The 22,866-nt window shown below is 42.5% G+C and overlaps 1 protein-coding gene across 2 annotated transcripts in view; it reads right to left on the bottom strand.

Moving 5' to 3' along the window:
* Positions 1-4,858, bottom strand: part of IQGAP2 (IQ motif containing GTPase activating protein 2) — a 121,320-nt gene extending 116,462 nt beyond the window's left edge. The window contains exon 1 of one of the 2 annotated variants that reach the window (XM_081929336.1): positions 4,214-4,858. In XM_081929336.1, coding sequence (XP_081785462.1) covers positions 4,214-4,265 — 52 coding nt within the window. In that variant the 5' untranslated portion in view covers positions 4,266-4,858. The remainder of the gene's footprint in view (positions 1-4,213) is intronic. The other variant, XM_081929337.1, reaches the window with a different exon arrangement.
* Between the last annotated feature and the right edge of the window lie 18,008 nt (positions 4,859-22,866).

Genomic DNA, 22,866 nt, shown 5'->3' with positions numbered 1-22,866 from the left:
ACACACACTTCCTCTTCAGAACACTAATCTCAGTCCAACCTCAGCAAGCAGTGATAGGAGTCTTGACAGGCCCTTGAAAAGAATCTTCCAGAAATTATTGGTCACCGAAAAATCATCAGTTGCTTCCATACTAGCTGTTGTGCCTCGAATCATCAGTCACTCAACTGATCTCAAGCAATCAAATACATTACAATGGCCACTTAACATATTGTAACGCTTGAGAAACTAATTTATGGCATACGTTCACATAGAAAAAATGCACTTCAAAAGTAAAGAGCATGTGATAAAACAGGCTCTTATGAAAGATTAGACAATATATCAGACAATTATTAACTAAAGTGCAGTAACACAAAAAGGACACATTCTACCCCAGCCAACTTAAAGATGAACACCAAATTAAGCAAAAAGACCAGAGGGAAATAAAACATGCCTGTAAACCTGCAACTGAGGAAAACGCTTCATGTATCTGTTTTTCCCAGTCCACAAAAGTTAATAATAAAATGTTTTAACCTTCAAGGTACTTACAAGATTCCTTGTTGTTTTTGATACAAGAAGCTAACATGGCTACCCCTCTGGAGTTACCAAAGCTCTCAGTTGCCACAACAACTCTTAAAATATCAGTATGTTCATATTAAAAACGTAGTAAACTACAACACACAAGTCCATGTGGAATTTTAATTTATCTACATTATAATCACAACAGCGTTTTTTAAAATAAAATATCACATGAAGTAAAGAAGACTCGGGAGTGGGTGGGGAAGAACCTAAAAGCCCTACAGCCTTTCTTATTTTCTTTGCAAAACACTGATCTCCAAATATAGAACAAGTTAGCTAGACTGACTCAAGTTTGATTGGCAGCTGACAGCAAAAACTTATTAGCAAATAATGTAAAGCATGTGTCAGAAACAGAACTGAATGTCAGAAATAACTGTATTGGTATTATTCCAGTGACCAAGTGTAGGGTTTAAGAGCTCAGCAGACTTGGGCTTAAATCTCAGATCATTTCAGTGAGCAACTATGGGCAGGTCAGAAGGCTACTTCCTGCATTGTTTTTAACATGTACATGTAAGAAGATGTGCATGCAACATAAGGCAGATACACTTGTTAGTGAGTTGGCATTGGCCAGAGCTGCTCACTGTGCTTGGCTCCATGTTGAAACCAGAAGTTGCCTCCCGCCTCAGTTCCCTATCTGATGAGTATCCTCTACTTTTTGTGAGAATGAATATATTATTTCTTATTTATTTCTTACATTTATATCTCATCTGTTCCTCCAAGGTCACCTAGTGAGCTTCACAGCTGAGTGGGGATTTGAACCTATATGTCCCAGGTCCTAGTCCAACACTCTAACCATTGCATCACACTGGCTCTTACCATCAAGGTACCTTGTCAATGAAAAGCAAAACTCATAAAGTACAACTAGCTTACTTCAGAAGAGTTGTGGTATAACTTTTCAGGTATACCCCACTTGACTGTGAATAAAAACCCCATCAGGTTATTTATCACAATAAGATGTGATTTTGGTAACTGGAAGAGTTAACAGCCATGCAACACAACATAACATTTGAGTAAGTATGAATATTTTTTTAAAAAACAAACAAACATGGGAACACCCAAGCATTACAAACTGTCAGGACCAGTTTATTTGCTCTGCCCTGTATGTCAGCACATATTTCCCACCACCATTAGAGAAGGGAAAATCAGGTTACAGGAAAATGAGGTGCAAGTCCGGAAGACATGGCCATGGCAAGATGGCACTTTGAGCTTAGCTTCTTTCAAGATCACCTTTTTTGTAAGCTACTTATTAGTTACTCTATGACTGGGAGACTCTGGTTTTGCATGTCACTTTGCTACCATGAGTAATACAATGCATAGTATTCAATACACCTGAAACTAGCAGAGGCTTAAAAACTGTTCTTGGAAGCTGTTCCCTTAGCTCAGTTCTGCCAAAGAAGAACAACTGTTTCCTCTGTTTGCAGCTTTATGTTGCTATCACTCTCAGAAAGGTACATCTTTTCTCAAACCACTTCCTGGCTCAGTCTGAAGGAGAACTCTGAACTTCTGCCATGGAGCCTCGTGGTGTGCTTTGTAGGCAATTATTGCCAGAGAAAAGAGCACGTACTTCAGCCAAAACCATGGCCTCTTGAGGATCTCAGCAGCAGCAGGTGGTATTAATGCAGGTTGGGACAGGGCAGCAGGAGGAAGAAGAACAATATATCATTATGTGCTTTTCCTACATGTTACCCAAGCGAGTTAGTGTCAGCAGTCATCAAGGTCATAGAAGCCTTGTGAATTAGGATAGCTAGCTTGCCACAACCAGGGAACAAAATATATAGCTTACCAGTTCAAAAGCTTTAAGGAAAGCTGACTTTTCAGGACTGTGAGTTCATCAACACAACACCAGTAAGCAAAGGTCCTCTAAAGTAAGGTGCCTTTATTATGAAACTGCACTGTGCTGTTCTGAAACCTTGGAGGTTTCATCAGAGTGGGGCACCTGGAGGCAAGGTTAGGGGCATTCTATATGCTTTATCATTTGAGGCTGACACCCAGGGGCCGTACAGGGCGTCGCTGTATGTAGTAGAGGAAGCTGGTGCTGCTGTTGGAATTTTAAGAGCCCTTTCAAACTCCACCAGGCAAATGTGGGACATTTCAAGGAATGGGAACAGTCAGAGAACAAGGCAGTTGCCTGTTGCAATATTGCAAGTTTAATAGCACATTCAGCTGGGGGTGGGGGTGGCAAACATTTGCAACAACAGGCACACCTTTGCTGCCCAGCCAGAGCAGCAGTTAACTGTCATGACTCCTCCCTGCCAAGGTGCAGTGGAAATTATAGCTGGGAGACAATGTCAAGGCACTCTGTGTTCTCAGCACCCTCCCAACATAAACTCTTCAGGCATAAAACACGATACAAGCACATTCTACTCTAATTTAACTTTGCATCCCCTTCAGATCTAATAGCAAAGATCTTTTGATTAATGGTGCAGACTTCCAGCTCCTAAAGATAAAACAAATCCAGAAATTCCTTCATTTCTAGGAGGAATTAGGGAAGTGGGCACACGCAAATTAGAACGGCTTTGTACATAATTTTTAACCACACATCTATTTTCTTAATGCTAAATAAGGAGGGATGCATATTTTGCAATGCACGTGCAAAATGAGATGTTGCACAGAAACCTCTGTTGGGGGAATCAATTGGTCATTACTCCCGGCATGGCATATCTACAGTGGTACCTCTGGTTACATACTTAATTCGTTCTGGAGGTCCGTTCTTAACCTGAAACTGTTCTTAAATAGAAGCACCACTTTAGCTAATGGGGCCTCCTGCTGCCACCGCGTCACCGGAGCACAATTTCTGTTCTCATCCTGAAGCAAAGTTCTTAACCCGAGGTACTATTTCTGGGTTAGCGGAGTCTGTAACCTGAAGCATATGTAACCTGAGGTACCATGGTATAGGGGTTGTAGTCTAAGATCACCACCATATATTCTCATTCCTAAGAGTAAGTCCCATTTATCTAAATGGAGCTTATTAGCTCTGAGTGGACATGTATAGGATTACAGTGTTAAGCACCTCTATGCACGCTTGCTTGGGAGTAAGTCCTAGAGATCTCAAGGAGCTTATTTCCAAGCAAATACAGTATGTGATTCACTTGTGTTTGGAATCCTTGCCTTAACACATTGCATGTACACTCTACAGAAGAATTATTTCTCCCCAATAAAACCCCCACAACTTAAAAGAGCATTTAACATCAGATTCCTTTCTATCTAAGAACTCCGCCAGCAGAAGAGTCTTCAGAAAGCAAGCAAGCAAGCAAGTTCTCTCTCAGCCTGCTTGCTTGTCGAGAGATTACAGGAGCCACACGGACAAGCTTGTGACACCTTGACCTATGAAATCCTTCCTGCTGGAGCCGCGCAGGGAGGGAGAGGAACCATCCTGCAAAGCGCTCAGGTAACAAGCCAGCGACAGGTGTTTCCCGTCGCCTCCACCACAAACAGCGCCCCCAAGGACACCTCTCCTTCCCGCACACGTGTCCCTCTGTGGCGCAAGGGCGGCCTCGACACCTGAGCGCTTCGGGAGTCTCTCCCCAGAACCCCGCGAAACAGAAAGGGGGGGGGGAGATACACGTCTGTGCGCGGTGCTCCATTTTGGCGCAAACCCAAATGTAATCAATAAAGTGAGTTGGCAGCGAGCGAGGCAAGTCAGCGCCGGGGTACTTACAGCCATAGCGCGGTCTCTGCAAGGCCGGCGAAGAGGGCTCCTCATAATGCATTCTCCCGGCTCACAAACTTCTCCAAGCCAGCAATAATCCGCTCTTTCACCGTCCTGCCGCCGCCGCCGCCGCTGCTCCACAAACACACACGCACAGTAGGGGGAGCCGCCTGTTCCTGCCGCGCACTCCTCGCCTCTTCCGCAACAGCCCTCCAGGCAGCCTCGGTCGTCCTCGCAGCCGCTGCCTGAAGCTTCAGAAGCCGACGACGGGGACCCAGTCTCTGGCAGTCGGCGGACACCAAACCTGAGGCGGGCGGGAAGGCGCGCCTTCCGTCTCCTCCTTCTCCTGCAGCCGCCGCCGCCGCCGCGCGCGAATGAAGTTGGGCGCAGGCTGAAGGGCGGCTCTCGCCTCCTGCTTTCCCTCCCCCTCTCTGATTCGCTCCTTCGCGACCAGGACTCGTCCCTTTTACCTGGCTCGCCTCTTTGAGCGCTCGGCGCCCTCTCGGGCCAGGCAGCGGCGGCGGCGGCGGCGGCGACAGATTAGCTCGTTGTTCCTTGGCGCGCTCAGCTCTTCCCTGAGGGAAGCCGCCAAAGTGAACTCCTTTCTCCACCCCCAGCGCGCTTCCTCTCTTCCTCGCTTCTCCCCGGCCCCGTTATTTAGGGGGGGGGGAAGGAACAGAGCCTGCTCCACAGCGACCCCTCCCGCCTCCTGCCAGCGGCCGTCGACGCAGCCGGGTGGGCCGAGCCCCCTCCTCTCCTCAGCTCGCAGCCTGCGCCAGGGGAGCGCGGAGGGGAGGCCAGGCGAGATGCCTCCGGCGGGGGGGGGGCTCTCCGCTTTCCACTTCACCGGCCTCACCCGTCTTGCCCCGGTGTGTGGCTGGTGCGCTTTGCACCACAGAAGTTTAAAATAAAAACTGAAAACGCACGCACGTCAGGAAACAAAAGAACTCGCCTGTTTTCATCCTATTTCTGTCCCAGGCAGTTGCTGGGTTACAGAGAAACGCTCTTCTCCCCCCCAAAGATACTTGACCAATAAGCACCTCCTTCCAGAAATAGAAAGTCTTGCCTGCGTTGTGAGGAGCACCTGGTTCGCGGCGCTCAGGCTTCACCGTTACAGGATGGAGTTTCGCTCCTTTCAGTGCTCAGGTTTGGAACATATTTTATTATTCTTTACTCGTGACATTTGTATGCCACTTTTGTCCTCCAGGTCGACCCAGGTTCAACAGTACATGGTTCTCCCTTCCCCATTTTATCCTCACAACAACCCTGTGAGGTAGGTTAGGTTGAGGGGCACCAGGTGAGCTTCATGGAGAGGAGATCAAAACCTGATCTCCCAGGTCACAGTCCCAACTCTCTAAGGCCTAAGCATACACTGCTCTGGCTCCCCTAGGTAGTGAAATGAAAGTGTTCTTGAACAAGCATGGAAAGCGTTTCTTTCCTTACTCGAGGACTAGGGTAAATCCTCGCGCATCAGAGACTGACAGTGCAATCTTAACAGTGAGAGGTTGTGGTTTCTCAACCCACCCCAGCTGGTGTTAAACCAGAGTAACTAAACGATGGTGGCTGAGGGGAAGTCCTGCTGGTTTAAGATAAGCTGAAATGCATGGGGAATGGGGTGTGTGGGCAGCAGAGAGAAGGATAAACAAAGATATACTGCATCCTAATGCTCCCCCATGGAAGTCAATGTATTACATCTCTCCAAATGTAGATGTAACTAAATTCACCCCATAAGACACAATGTAAGGGCAGAAAATGAACCTGCCCAAGCCCCGTCACACAGAATAGTTGGACTGCAGTTTTGCTAAATCTGTGATCTTAAACCCACTTTCCTGGGAGTAAGCCCCACTGAACTCTGAGTAGACATGCCTAGGTTTGCAACCTTACACAGGGTGCTTACCTGCCATATTAGAGTTGCTCTGCTCAGCTGCAAATAGGCCACACACATTTAAAGGGAGATTTCTTCTTGTATAGGCAAGATTGTGGACTGTTCAAGAAATCAGGAAGGATTATTTCCATATAACCCCATGAGTCTCTTTTTAGGAGTGAAGCCATGGCCTGGGTACAATACCACCTGCTTCAACCTTTTAGAAAATATGAATTCACACAGTCGTGTGTCTGAAGCAGCTGCTCAGTGCATGTAGCCATTCGCTGTTTAGAATGGTCATATTAACAGCTTCTAAAAGACCCACCTTTTCAACATAACCTGTGAGCATGAACCTGGAGAGCTACAAAGAATACAAAAGTGTCTCCCTATTATCTATGTCTTGCTTGTGGTTGGGTTCCATGACTCATTGAGTCAATGTTTCAAAAAGTAATAGGAAAAAGAAAGGCTTCCGTATTTATCTCCAGGCTTTGACCCTTCTAAACAAACAACCACAAAAAAGCTTCACTCTGTTAGAGTTGAAAATGAAAATAAACAAGCTACTGTTCACTTCAGAGAACTACAGCTTAAGTAACTACTGAATTAGAGCCTAGTTAAAGAAAACATAAAAGCAAGCAAAAAAATATGGTCTTAAAGTAATCAACACACCTTTTAATTACTGGGGGGGAGTTCAAGCTAGGGCCCCCCGCCCATAGGAGCACAAATGATAGATTCATCAGTATATAAATAAACTTTGTTGATGGGGCTCTGGGCTCCTGGCAATGTATCTTGGATGCAGATACATACTCCTTCCACACTAGCATTTTCATCTAGAATTGTCATCTTTTTGTTAATTTGCTATGTATAGACTAGAGCGTCCGCACAATCTCATTGCTAGCCTGATGCATTTCAATGTGTGGTAAAATACAGTTGCATCACCATCCTGCCTAGCAGGGACAGGCAAATTAAAACTACTTCCAGCATGGTAAGTGTACACCTAAAGTTGATCCTAGGCAGGGAACAAAACTGTTAGGTACCGGTATGTCCCAAGCAAAGACTACACTACAGCTGTGTACGCACCATAAATTTAAAGCACCCTTCCCCCCAAAATCCTGAGAAATGTAATTTACCCCTCACAGAGCTACAATTCCCAGTATCCTTAACAAACCACACATAGGTTGTTGTGTATCCATCACAGCAGCAGCCCCAGTACACATTGCCCTGTGTTCAGTGATGCAGTTAAGGGGTGAATGTGGAGAAATGCAGCTTTCAGACTCTTTTCGCAGCAGAAGTGATGTCCTCTGTTCCAAGCACCAGGTGAATTAATTAACTCTCCTTGCTCTGGCAAGGGAATGAAAAGACAATGCGATGACAATCAAGCAGAGGCTGTACAATTATTTCCTTTTTATTTAACGAGGTTCCTTCTTCACACTGGCTGTGTAACGAGTGACAGTTTTCCACAAGTTTCTTTGCAATTCCAGTTATAAGCTAAAGGTTGCATTTCAGCTGCCTGCAGATCTTTTGTGAAACCTCAATGCATTTTATGTTGGAACTACGCAATCAGAAGTTAAGCGAAACTGTGTTAAGTGGGACCTATTCTCAGGTGACTATGCATAGCATTGCAGTCATGCTGATCTTAGCAAAGGTGGGTATGTGTCATAATGAGCTCCTGCACACATAATTTTACCATTACACCACTGCCTTATTTTCCACTTTATCAAGCTACAGGCTTAATTTGAGGAGCTTCAATAACATATTGATCCTGTGCTGACTCAGAAGTTGGACTGAGCAAAACTGAAAAGTGAAAAAAGAAGAACCAACATATGGAATATTTTATTTTATTTTATTTTATTATTTATTTTATTTTATTTTATTAAAAAAAAAGATGGACAAAGGCCATTCCCTAAATGCGAATTGTTTAATGATTTCTGCAAAATAATGCTTAAGAAGAGCTCAGTTGGGAAGAGCTGAATCATCAGTCCAGGAATAGAAGGACAGCAAAGATAAATCTGAAAAACAAGACAAATCTTGTGGTTTACAAAACAAAACAAATTGCACAATGTTGTGCAGGAGATGTCCCTCCTGTCCTGCCAGCACTCCACCCTTACTATATCCTTCCCAAATCTTTCAGCACAGAAACACTTTCCTATGAATGAAGCACATGCTAGTCATTTGTTGCCACCTTGCAGCTGACAAATTTCAGCAAAAGATCAAATTAAATCATTTGCTACAAGAGCACAGAACACAATATGATTCCTGCTGAGACCATCTTTGATGAGCTCAGCAATAGACCATTTCAGCTCATGGTGGAAATCAGCAAAGGACGAGGACTGTTGAATGTGTCTGCTATGATCTGACAATAAAGGTAAAGGTAAAGGTAAAGGGACCCCTGACCATTAGGTCCAGTCATGACTGACTGGTTGCGGCGCTCATCTCGCTTTATTGGCCAAGGGAGCCAGCGTATAGCTTCCCGGTCATGTGGCCAGCATGACTAAGTTGCTTCTGGCGAACCAGAGCAGTGCACGGAAACGCCGTTTACCTTCCCGCCAGAGTGGTACCTATTTATCTACTTGCACTTTGACGTGCTTTCGAACTGCTAGGTTGGCAGGAGCAGGGACCAAGCAACGGGAGCTCACCCCGTCGCGGGGATTCGAACTGCCGACCTTTTGATCAGCAAGTCCTAGGCTCTGTGGTTTAACCCACAGCGCCACCCACGTCCCCATGATCTGACATTACTGGGGTTTTTTTCTATTCCCCTTTGACTGAATTTTCACAAATACCTCTAAGTAGAAGTTCACATCAGTCCATGGAACATTCATGCCATACACTTAAATCAGTATGATACCACTTTAAAGAGTCATGGCTGCCCAAAGTTTGTTAGGAGGCCCCTCACAGAGCTACGATTATCAGAATGGCTTAATAATAAATCCCTCTTCTAGGAATTGTAGTTCTTAAGGGAATTGTTGTTGTTTAGTCGTGTCCAACTCTTCGTGACCCCATGGACCAGAGCACGCCAGGCACTCCTGTCTTCCACTGCCCCCCGCAGTTTGGTCAAACTCATGCTGGTAGCTTCAAGAACACTATCCAACCATCTCATAGGGGTCACCAAATGACTATCAGCACCTTTAACAAACTACAGCTCCCACAATTCTTTGGGGAAATACATAACTGTTTAAAGTGACATGATGGTGCCTTAAATGTGGACCAAGTCTCTTTGTCATTCTGATCTTGAGTCAATATCAATTTGGCAAACCTGAAACAATAGCCTGTGGATTTTATATAATTGAGAGGGTTTCAGTACAGACAGATATTACAATTAGCTTGTGCTTTGGGTACTGTTTTAATTGCAGAAGGCTGTCTTCCTACTGCAAAGCTCAGGCACGTACAAGGGATTCCAAACTCAAATGCATTTTAATTTATGTAAAAGTCTAGATGTGAGTAGTGGCTGCCCCTCCTGCCACCTGTAAGAAGTGAAAACCCTATAAACCGTTTGTGGGTGCTATTACTGAAGGGATGTTTCAAAATTAGAATTATCACGCTTCCTTTCATTTTCAGAAACATTATGAAATACAGAAAGAGGAACTGACTATACATATAAACGAGCCAAACCACACCACACTTAAACATAACTGTAAAATCAAGCACTCTCCACCTTATGTTTCTTCCCTGAAACACAAAGGGATTTTGCATGTAGATGGCTATTGCTGTTTAAAATTCTTGAGTAGCTTAAGCAGCGATGACGCAAATGCATGTAGCTGATTAGAAAGGCTGGTCTTGTTGAAAACAACCGTGTTAATGTTACTTTTGCTCTTACAATATACTTATTTCATTGGTAAATCATATGCTAAAATTAGATGCTTTTTGACCCAAGGAAAAGAAAATCCCACTTGTCTTTTTAAAATTGTTGTGCTCAAATTGATGCAAATTGGAATGCTTTGCTTTAATTTCTGCAGGAAGGAGACAGAAACTGATTCAATAACTGAAAGGACATTCATTTGCAAAAGGACCAGCCAGTTACTTTTTGGGTGTGGCTCTTTTCTTACTGTGTTGCTGTGAAAAAGGGATTACGGTAGTTTAATGAAGGCCTTCGGAAATCAGAAGAGAACTTTCAGCTTGTTTTCAGCAAACAGATAATTAAATCTGAGAGTCAGAAGGGTGGGACTGGCTTGTTTTTGCTACACAAATATTTGTGTAGGCTAATTATTGTGTGTTTTCTAACAGAAAAAACTTTGCCATTACTAAGAGTGCAGTCCTATGCACACACACTAGATAGGAAACACCACTGCAGTGACTAGAATGTGCTCCTGAGCACATGTGCTTACGATCACATTGCATTCCTATAATAAAACAACAATAAAAAGCAAGGCAATGTAAAATTTTCAGTGGTAGTAGCTTTGACCCAGCAATCCTTCAAAAAGTGACTTACTAGCCTTATTAGAGCTAAGTATTACTCACAGGAAGCAAAAGCAATTATGTTATGGCTTCTCTGGTCAGCATCATAGTTACTTCATCCAGCGGAGGAGTACTCTGCACCAGTTAATATTTAATTTAATTATACTTTCCCTAATATTAGCTTTTAAATGGGCCTTAGTCATCTTCATTCTTTTCAATGGGTTTTCTCCAAGTATAACTTAGTTGACTACTACCTATTTTAATGAGACTCCCTGGAAAAGACCCTGATGTTGGGAAAGATGGAGGGCACAAGGAGAAGGGGGCGACAGAGGACGAGATGGTTGGACAGTGTTCTCGAAGCTACCAGCATGAGTTTGACCAAACTGCGGGAGGCAGTAGAAGACAGGAGTGCCTGGCATGCTCTGGTCCATGGGGTCACAAAGAGTCAGAAACGACTAAACAATAACCTATTTTAAAATTTGCACTCTAAGATCACCAGCTGCCCTCAGGAATGGTGGAAGACACAGTTCCATCACCAGAGGTGAAGATTCAGTCACCAGCCTGGTCAGCTTCTGCATATGGAATGAGTGGTGGGCACTATCTTCGTATTCACACCACACAGCAAAATGTCTAGGACTGGCCCTGGGCACAAAAGTTAACATCTGAATCTTGGCAGCCTAGCCCATCCTTACTCTGCCTTGGTGCGGTGCTTAGCTTCCTGATTATAGTTCTACCATCTTGGTGCCCGGTTTGGGTCTGGTTTTGATTTTGTCTGATTGCATATCATCTGCTCTAAGGTTCTTGTCCCAATCATGATTCTGTTTGGTTGTTCTTTGCCTCTTATGAGCTCTGAATCACTAACCTGATGGCCGTGATCAAAGTCCTGCAGAGATCATTAGTCAGATTTTTATTTCTTTATTTCCTTCCTCCCTTCTACCATCTGTTCTGAGGATAGTAATTCTGTTTAGCGGCCCCTCCTGAGCGCTGATCCTTAACATCAGAATCAAAATCCTGCAGAGATTATTGGTCAGAGTCTTTCTTCCTTCCTTTCCTGTCTAAGGTTGGCTTTGGAGGTGATTCCTGACAGTCAAAATTATAATTTCATTTTATTCCCTGAGCCCTCAAGAATAAGCCTACACCCTCATTTAAAATCACAGCCAGAAGTGTTATAAATGATTTTTTTAGTAGCTTCTCTCAGTTGGGGAGATCAAGGTGCAGATTTTTGATGGTTCGCTCTTCAGTGTTGCCATTTATTTCCTTTATGCACCTTCAATAGAACAGCTGAAAAAAGTACAATGAAGTGGACAAGAGCATTAAAAGGGGGCACATTTTCCCTCCTATGACTCACCTTAACATTTTGCTCAGAAATAATTCACAATATTCTGTAGCTATTGCAGAGGTATAGAAATCTGCTTGTATTACACACAGATATCTGATACAAAGATCTACTTGATTTACACTGCAATAGCCAACACTATATATTGATTATAGGATTCCCTTATGTCTGAACCCTAAACTGTGCTGAATTTAATCTATGGTTTATCAAAATAAGCTTTGATTTCTGATTTTTGTTAGCTGTGGTTTAGTGTTACATCCAAACCTGGACAAACCATGGATAGCTTTTGATCTTTTCACAGCCACTACAAACCCACTTAGACTTGTTCACAAAATTACAAACTAATATATTATTGACAGGTTTCCAGGCATTGTATGATCCAAAAGCTGCTGTATATTGTATGATCCAAAAGCTGCTACCTATGAACAAAGGAATCCTAGCGCGACCCAACATCGCATAACTTTAAGGAAATAAATTTACAAAAAGAGAATAGGGATAAAATTACACATATTTCATATAACTTTTTTTCTAGGTTTGTATTCCCATAATAGCCTTCACTCAGTTGCTTGCTCATATTACATTAGGCCTATCTCTAGCCAATACATTCATTTGTATAATTCCTCTTTGATTAAACTGTCCCATCTTCTCCAAAACCAACAAAAGATTCCCTGACACCTTCTGTGCCCATCAGCATATCAATAAAGGCTGCAGTCCTATGCATGCTGCAGGATTGCACAACATGATTCCTTCTGGGCAGCAGAAGTCCATATCGTTGCATCCAACTGCCCTGAGAAACAGATCAAAGAAACAATATTACAGAGTCACAAGAGTAGCTCTATAGTGAAGGTGTCTGGCTTTTCTAACCTTATAACATTAGGCAGTCTGAAAATTCTGCTCATTATAAAGATGCTTATATCGTTACTCATGCATATATGTGTGTGTATACACACACACACACACACACACACACACACACACACCGTATTTTTTGCTTTATAAGACTCACTTTTTCCCTCCTAAAAAGTAAGGGGAAATGTGTGTGCGTCTTATGGAGTGAATGCAGGCTGCGCAGCTATCACAGAAGCCAGAACAGCAAGAGGGATTGCGGCTTTCACTGCTCAGCGATCCCTCTTGCTGTTCTGGCTCCTGAGATTCAGAATATATTTTTTCTTGTTTTCCTCCTCCAAAAACTAGGTGCGTCTTGTGGTCTGGTGCATCTTATAGAGCAAAAAAATACGGTATATATATATATATATATGCAGGTTTTGGTGTCCTCGGGTGTCTTCCCGTGTAAAAGTGAGACCTCGTCGAAACGTCGCCTAGACACCCCAACTTTTACACGGGAAGACACCCGAGGACACCAAAACCTGCATTCCTGTACCCGTGAAAATCTACGAAAGCAAATATATATAGATAGATAGATAGATAGATAGATAGATAGATAGATATATATAGATATATAGATATATAGATATATAGATATATATACACTTACATTGAAATAATTCATATACATACATATATATATATATATATATATATATGCTTTCGTAGATTTTCACGGGTACAGGAATGCAGGTTTTGGTGTCCTCGGGTGTCTTCCCGTGTAAAAGTTGGGGTGTCTAGGCGAGTGAGACCTCGTCGAAACGTCACCTAGACACCCCAACTTTTACACGGGAAGACACCCGAGGACACCAAAACCTGCATATATATATATATATATATATATATATATATATATATATATATATATATGAATTATTTCAATGTAAGTAACTTCTCCTTGATCTTTCAACCCCAATCCTTCACCTCTGCATCTTTGGAAAAATACTGAAACTGAGCTCATTGGTTTGTCAATCTTTTGAAATATATACTTTTGAATTCTATGGGTGGAATGCAAAGTAGCACCTAGTAGGGAAATGAGGGCCACTTAGTGGGTTTGGAGGTCCAGGGGAGGATGGGGAGGAGCAGAATTCATTTCATACATGCCACAACTTAGCTGAATCCCACGCTTAGCTTTTTTATTCTGACAACCAACCTCCACATGTTGTAGAACAGGTGTGTGTGTGTTTGTCATTTTCAGGCCGGGGGACACCTTCTAGACAGCTTTCCAAGGGCCTGTATGCTAGTAGTGACTGGCCACTTCCTCCACATAGTACCCTGAGCTTCAGTCTTGCTCCCAAAGTATGTTTACCAGAATAGGACAGGACTGAAAGATCAAGGGGAAGTGTGGGTGCAAGTAGCCTCAACTGCAAGCAAATGAGCATAGGATGCAAGGCTGTTGAGTCATTACAAGACACAGACAGTGAAGCACCTTAAAGTGTCTCTGTGCTTTTGGATACATAAGTGAATTTTGATTATCTTAATTTGTCCCCACCCCTTTTTAAGTACTAGAATTTAGACAGATTGGAGGAAGAATCTGTTAGCTAGCAGCAACATGTCAGTAATATTCTACTTTTTAATAACTGTAATATGTACTGCATTAGTTTCTCCTAAATAGCCATTGTTCCTTTAAGAAAGAAGCTAAGATCACTTAAGGAAGTTCACAGAAGAAAAGTTCTTGCTCCCCACCCCTGGTAGACATCTGCACCACCTAAAAAGCTGTTTTGGAAGGTTATCATTTTGTTTGCTTATGTTGTAAACTGCAACAGACAAACAAAATATCCTTAGTGGTAGAAATTTGTTTGGGAAATTTAATCTACAGAAATTCTTTCTTGTTGCCATGCATGATAGCTTGTTTGATATCACACAGACTGCCTTCATGCAACAATTGGCAGACAATGCATCGCAATGCGTACTAGTGGTCATCACAAACATTACTCTTTTGAGTGATTGTCTTCCCTTCAGCCTTGGCGGTTATTTCCTACAAAACAATCAGGTATGCCTTCTTTCCAGCTCCACCTGGTGATCAGACTGCAGACTGCACTCTGGAGCGGCTTATTTTAAAATCAGGAATTACACGAAAGAAACTGCAGTTATAAAAGCACCAGCGGCTTGCACTTCCACAAAGTGGGAGCATTCCCACTCATCTCCCAAATTACTTTGCACAGCCACGCCCCCTCCCAGGCCCCACATTCTCAAGCTCTGTCTGGTGGAGGCATACACCCAAGGGGGTTCCCGCTGTCGTTAAAAGGAAGAACCACAAGACTACCAACTACCTTTCTGGAAGTTACTGCTAGCATGCATGGGGGAATGACCTACTTTCACAAGTGCCAAACTAGATTGCTTCCAAATCATTAAAGAAAACAAGAGGGATGTAGAATGGACTTTGTCAGAGGCAACTAGTTATTTCCTGTACATGCAGATTAGAAAGATATGGGGAAATAGTGACTAAACCTTTCCAGGGGTTAAGCAACATTATCAGGATCTACTGCTGCTGAGAGTCAGGAATCAAGAACTCCTCAGCACCTGTGCTCTTAAAGCAATTTAAGCCAGAGAGCTGTCCAATCAGTAAACCTGGTTTCGAGATCTCGCAAGATCTCAGGAAGCAGTCTCAGAACCTCCATCCGTGTGCAACTATCTTTTTAAGCAAGAACACTAAATTAGTTTCTGTAAGACAACATTGGAGCCTATTCTGCCATGTACTAAATCCTGCACTGCAGGTGTACAGAAAATGGAAGTGGCTAGCTAGAAGAATTTATTTTTGTTTTAATTTAGACCATTTGTCTATGAAAAAAAGATACAGAAAGAAGTATACAACCACACATACACCTTTCTCTTCCTGGTTTCCAAAGTAAAGAGTGAGGGGAAACATTTATGCACGTGCAGTAAGTATGTCAAAGTACCTGTGCAGATATATGTCACCATTTTCCCTTTTGAATGATGGTACTTCAGTGACCCATGCACCTGGGGAAACAACATCAGATGCACAGTTAAGTCTCCTGATTTTGCAACGAAGGGATTGCCATGGTAGTGTGGTTGCTGCTGAAAACAACCTCTGAGGCTGAAGTTCCTCATGGCTGCAGTGATAATGATAATGATGATGACGATGAATTGGATTTCTTATCTGCCCTTCACTATAAAAGTCCTGCAGTGGCAGCGCGTTCCATTTCCTAGCTTGAGGTGAAACAGGAAGTGCCACCCCATACTGTCACTGCTGCTTCATCACCCCTGCTGAAGCATCCCTGACTTGGGTCGCACTGCATCAGAGATCACAGGAAATCTCATGCACTGGGTGAGATTTGGTGTCAATTTGGGTGAGATTTGGTGTCAGTGCTGGTGCTGTTTCTCTGCCTGCGGCAAAGGCAGGGAGGCAGGGGGGAAAGCTGAGGAAGCTGCTTCACCATGCCTAATGGGAGGGTCGGCTCTCAGGTCCCAGTATGGATTCCAACAGTATAAAAATACAAGATTAAAGTCAGGACCCAGTATGGATTCCAACAGTATAAAAATACAAGATTAAAGTCAGTTAAACCACCTGCAATCAGAACAGTAGGGTGGGTTTCAGGATAGGAACAGCTTTTAGTGTCATTGGCCCAGTCCTATGGAACACCCTGCCAATAGAGATTCTGCAGGCACCTTCTATGCCAACTTTTAAATGCCCACTGAAAACTTTTCTTTTCCATCAGGCCTAACCAGGCAGTTGTCTACATCCTTCCACAATGGTTAATTTATGTCTGTTTTAAACCTTTAAAGTGTTTTGTTTTTTTTTTACTGTAAGATTTTATGTTCTGCTGCGGTAAACAGCTTTTATATAGCAGAATACAACTTTATAAATATAAATAAATAAATAACTTTAACATTTGTTCAGCAGCCTTTCAACAGTAGAATGCATGCCCTTCCTAGATTGCTGGCTATCCTATTAACAGGAAAAAATTAAAAGTGATTATGCAGCCCTACATAATAGATAGCTATTAGAGCCTGGCACTTCACAAGCCTGGAGTTTCTTGAGCAATTGTTTGCCCACACAGTTAATTAAAATTGAAAACTGCATTTGAATTAGTAACTTTTGGATCCTTTTATAGATGAATGATGTGGCCGCTGCAAGTAAAATAAACAATGTTTGCTAAGAGGCTTTTCACAGGGGTTGTTTAGCATGCTAAAAATTATAGAAAGTGATTGCGCTGATAAATAAATACATATGTAAAGCAGTGACATCTGAAGTGTGCTCTGTTTATTCCAAGGGCAGCTTGAAGCAATTTACATTTTAGTATGTAATCCCTATGGTATAAATAAAAGGCACACCATAAACTTCCCACATTGTCTAGTTATGTCTCTTGTGGGGCATTTTGCAGATGGATATATGAAAGAGATATGGGTTAAATGCATTTCAAAATAGTAGGGAGATAGATATGCAGTCGAGGGAATAATTTCAAGATGGAAAGAACATCATTTCGACACCCTTCTATGGCTGAGCAGCCTGGGCCAGAACCCAGGTATATTTTCGACCACAGGATTCACAGCTCACATTGTGAGACCCTCCTGGAGACCAGAACCAGAAATATTAGTAGGGAAGATGGTCCAAGCTTGATGCCTAAAAAGGGCCACCCACAGAACTCACTTGGTTGATCTTCTTCCACCTCATCTCCATCTTCATCCAAGTTTGATTTTTCTTCACTGGGAGTGAGATTTAGGAATGACAGCATCCGCTATGCTTCTTGCAAAAAACCCCAGAATGATCTACTATCAACTGCTCCATGGGAAGGATTCCAGAAGAGAGAGAGAGAGAGGCAGGAAAGATCACCTCAGAGCATTAAAGTGATTTGTGTATGGGAGGTTAATTAGTTTCAAAATGGCCGCAGTCCTGTAAAGTGTTCCAATGAAGCTTTGTGTCCTCAATCAGGCATTTAAAATGTACTTTTGTAAACGTGTAAATGTTCAAACAAAATGATATTTATTATCCTTTTTTTTTGCAACAATGAAAAAGCAAACATTTAATTAGTAACACACCCAGTAGAATCTCATTTCAGAGAAAGCTTCTTTATTTTAATATAATGGAGCTCCTTTTTTCGATCTGATGTACGTTAAATATCTTTGCTTTTATTACATGACTAATAGATATCTGGCAGATAATAAATGTATACACACTTCCACATTTTATAGATTTACACTGTACATCATCATCCTACACAAAACATGCCCTTTCACAAGTATACAAACAGCTTTCCCCAGGGGACTTTATAAAAACACACTTGGCTTAACATTTTTTTGGCAGTAGGCAATCTGACACAGAGGAGCATACCAGAAAGATGAGTTCACAATTGTACCAGCTGCATTTGGAATGAAAAATCCAGAAATCTGAAAGTGAGGTTTGATTAATATACAGACATGTAAGCACACACACGCACACATATATATACACAAGTCATAAAACCAGAAATACAGGGAGGCGATCTTGCAAAGCAGAATTCTAAGGTGGAAGGAACTATTGCCAAGCTCCAATTCCACAGTACTTTGACCAGTGCTTATTCCTGTTTTTAGACACACACACACAAATTAGTGGAGTGCTGCAGTGTGCTGTAGCAGTTGGACTAGGACCTGGGAGACAAGGGTTCAGGTCCTCACTCATCCATGAAGTTCCCTGGGTGACCTTGGGTCAGTCAGCCTCCTCAGAGTAGCCTACTTCAGAGAGTTCTTGTGAGGATAAAACAGGGAGAGGGAGAACCATGTATACAACCTTTGCTATGTGCGTGGTGCTGTTCTGACAGAGACTTGCCTCCACCTATCCCTGTAGACAATTTAGAGTTATCAGTACCGTACAGGAAAGTAGCCTTGTAATTAACCCTAGAAAAGTATTTCAAAGCGCCCATTTAACACTCCAGTGTTTATCTATAATCATGGCTTTGAAATAGCTTGATGTAGGGCGTGCAAATTTAATAATCAACCTACTGCCTCCCCTAATTTCAAGCATTTGCTGATGTTGTAAGACTTGAGCTGCTAGTAAAGTTATATATAGGAATATGTACATATTAGCATGGCTTTTCCTTTTGGGGAGTGCAAATCTTTATGCACACAACAGCCAGTGGCAATGTTTTGCTTTCATGCCTAGTTAGTTCCTGCACTTGCAGTGAAATCACTGGCCTTTTGTCCAAGGAAATAATACAGGCTCCATGGAAAATGTGAGAGGCATATCTGTTCACCACAGAGCAACTGACATCTTCCGACATGGAAAGAGGTAATGAAGATACGGGGTTAATACCATCATGGCTAGAACTGGTACTTGCAAGTCATGTAAACACAGTGCCGACATGAGCATTGGCACTTACAGCCATGGAATCTTGGCAGAATATGAATCAGTGAGGATCTGATCCTGTTATGGCACTACTAAAACTTGAGGCATCCTCCAGGAACCCATTCCTCTAGTGGGATAACACCGTTGCAGGCACAGCTCAATTCTAGCTCAATTCTAGTCCAATGCTAAAGCCATACACGCACACAAGACCCAGAAGTGTCAGACATCATCTTAAAGCTGCACTTTTAACATTTATTGGTTCCTTGGGTAGACCTTTGGCTAGACCTGATATATAACCTAGATGCCTACAAGTCCATGGGAAGTAAATTTGCCAGGGAGGTCATTAATGTGCTGTGTGTCACTAGCTGCTTCTTTATTTGGCACTACTTCTGGGTGAGACAAAGCCTGCTAGTGCTGTTTCTTTAATGTGTTAATTTGGGAGAAAATTTGGAAGTGGGGGGGGGGAGTATGCATCCAAGCCAATGTAGGTTTTACATGGGCATTGGTATCAAATTTAAAACAAAGCACCCCTCAGATTGGTTCTTTATTGCAGGTGTATTCTGCAACTTGTCCTTGACACAGTAATAGTGGATTTGTTGTGGATTTGTTCTGCAGTTGAATGCTTTCCCAACACCACCACATGACTGCTGTCCAGAAGGACTATAGGGCAACAAAAGTGGGACACAAATAAACCAGAACATTTGTGCCATAATGTTGACTGCAGTGGGCTTGGGGGGGGGGGGAAATGGATTGCAAACTTTAAAAGCATTTTAAAAACATTTTGTAGCACTGAAATTGGAGGTCTGAACCTGTTGTGAAATATCCGTTGCTGCGGTTAAAACCTTCCTCTTGTGTGAAAGCAGCATGTTTGCATTTGATAATCATATTCTATACCCACTGCATGAATGAGCCAGGGAGCTTCCTCTAAACTTCTTGTGCCACGTTAGCAGCTTTCCAGTTAGCAGGTGACTTTTCTGTCTCTGAGCCAATTCACATAACCGTCAGCCGCTTGAACAGCAGCACTCTGAACTACGATTTCTGCTAATGACCATGTTGCAAAAGCATAAATAGGAGGCCTGCCAGGCAACTGAGGAACATGGGTATCAGAACTTACTGGTCTGGACGGAAGGGTTCCAGTCCATAATTTGCTCTGGGTGCAAGTATCACAGAAAACACCTATCAATAAAAGTCTGCTTTCAAAGAACCAGTTTTTTTAACTATTTGCACCAGCCCTGAAGTGGTTCAGGACACAGCAAGATGCAACAAAACTCAGCTCTGGAGTGTAACCAATCACACAGCCTTGGTTCAAAGTGCTAAGTCCTTGGAAAATCATGTTCTACCCTTCATATTGCATAGAGAATGCAGAAACTCCCCTCACCCACCAATCAGAATCACCCCCTACATGCATTATGCAAAAGGGTAGATTCTTCATTTGAACTTTAGTCCATAGGGCCTTGTTTATTCATGTGGGAGGAAGAAGAAAAAACTGCTGCTGACTCCCTTACTTCAGCAGTTAAGCACACCCACTCGGTCCTCGGTACACAGACAGCCTAAAGTCACTTGCATAAGGGAAAGGACGTGTGCAATGAATGTCAGAGTTTGAAATAATAAACTGGCTTTAACCCCTGTTCTGTCTGGGTGTGTTTCCATTAAGCAACAGTAGGACTGCCAACATGCAACACTGATATACTGGATGGGGTTTTAGGAAAGGTAACAGTTAACTGAAAGGCAACTTGGCAATGGCTCTGTTCCTGTCTGGTCAAAGACCACAGAGAAAAGCACTAATAAGCAATTTCTAGCTGTAAGAACATTACCAGAACAGCGTCAGCTACCTGGGAAGAAACAACTTAAATAAAGGACATAAGAGACAGATATTTTCCCATATACCACAGAAGCTACTTTCTGAGCTATACAAAACATTAATTAGAATGTACATGTTGCATCAAATAAGGGGGGATATAACATTCTAAAGTAATATGTTTTTCTTACTTGGCTGGAACACAACTGATACTTTTTAATGGCCTGTTTCTTCATTGTTTACCAAAATGTATGACATGTGTTCATGTCAAAAGATACTTCTTATCTATGAGCTTTCTTTTTTGCAGCTAAAACAATAATGGAAAAATGCCACTAACGTCTTTGCACCACCAGAGTTTCAAGGGCAAATTGCATTCCAAGACTGCAAAAATTAAATGGTAATATGGATCAAACAATACCAAGAACTAGCCAGCCAAAGTAAAAGCACTTGTACGTTTTCATTGATTCAAACATGTGGCTCACTAAAATCAATGGGACTTACAAGAGCTTATCTTTGGCCAGTTCATGCCCCTGATATATGCACTGCCAAGGCAGGTGTTAGTCTGTAAAATTATTTTGCTTGTCAAAGCCAAACATATGCACACAAACTTGAATGCATGTATGTACATATATAAAAAATATATAAAATCAACATACATACCTATACACCACATGTTCTTTACAATATACAATGTTTTATTGTATCGGGGCTGTGACTAAATAATAGGAGGCTGGACAGGGGAGAAAAATAAGTTCATGACAAAGAAGACTATTTCTCTCTTTTAAAAAGGTACCGTAGGATCACAGGAAGCTCCTTCCTATCAGATAATTCCATTCGTCCACCTATCTTAGCACTGCCTGCTGTGACAGACATAGCTCTCCAAGGTGTCAGGCAGAGGACTATCTCCAATCACCTACTCCTGGAGATGCCGTGGATTGAACAGAGTTGTAGGTACCACAACGGGTAAAGGCTAGATTTTGGCAGAACACAGAAGTAGGAGTGCAGGCTGGGACACCTCAGGTGCAGGGCCAAATGTGGCCCTCCAAATGTCTATTTGGCCCTCAAGATTCTCCCCTGGCCATAGTTCCTTTTCCAAGGTCCTACCCCTCAACAGCCCTGTGCTTGAGTGCTTTTGCTTGGCTGAAGGATTAAGAGATGTGGATGGGTGGAGGTGTGGTTAAACACCAAACCTTTACATGGCTTGAACGTACCCTATTGCACATACAAAGGCAAGAGGCACAGGTATTGTCCTGCCCACCTCCACCTGCCCCTGCCCACCACTGGCATGCAACCCTCCCCAGAGGTGATTGATGAGGGAGCTGTCGTTCTCAGTCTGGTGTAGGCTCTGAATTGACATTCAGAATTGGTCTAATATAGAGGGAGCCATACCAGAGAGAGTATCATGATGGATCTTGTTGGGATGGGGTGAAGGTGAAGGGGGAAGTTTCCTTCTGCTTCAGCACCAAATCTTGATTAAAATGCAATTAATGGGCAACCATACTAATGCAAAGAGTTAGCTCAGCAAAAAACCACAAATGCTGTGCCAGGGATTATTAGGAAAGGGATAGGAAAATGCAAGATCAGACTATTGTAAGCAATTCTGGACACCCCAGTTCAGAAAAATTTCAAAGAGGGCTGAAAATCATACAAAGAAAAACTAAAACAAGGAGTGGATGAGATCTACTTCCTTAAGAAGGAAGTATTTCATTGCACAATTTACAATCAACCTAATGAATTTAGCACCAAAGGGAGCTGTGATGGCCACTAATGTGTTTAAAAATGAATTAGATTGATCAATGTTGTAGGATCCAAGAGCAACTTAAGACACATCAAAAATCCACACGTCAGCTTGTATGAATTTTGACTTTCCTCCCCTTTTGAATGACAGATCCCCCTCCATAGCACAACACAGAATGCTTTTGAAACTCAGTATGCCTTATACTTCATGCAAAGCTCTCATGATTGGTTCCTTGAATCCCAGCCCTAGTGAATATATTTGTGGCTCCTACGTGTTGCAGAACCTAGTCTCAAAAGTTGAGACATCTGACTAATATAAGTACAGAGATTGGTATCAGACCAAATTGGTGTACTAGGTTTAGTAATGTGT

Source organism: Podarcis melisellensis, assembly GCF_964234715.1.
Source record: "Podarcis melisellensis genome assembly, chromosome: 11".
Lineage (NCBI taxonomy): Eukaryota > Metazoa > Chordata > Lepidosauria > Squamata > Lacertidae > Podarcis > Podarcis melisellensis.
This window is presented reverse-complemented; position numbering and strand designations above follow the sequence as displayed.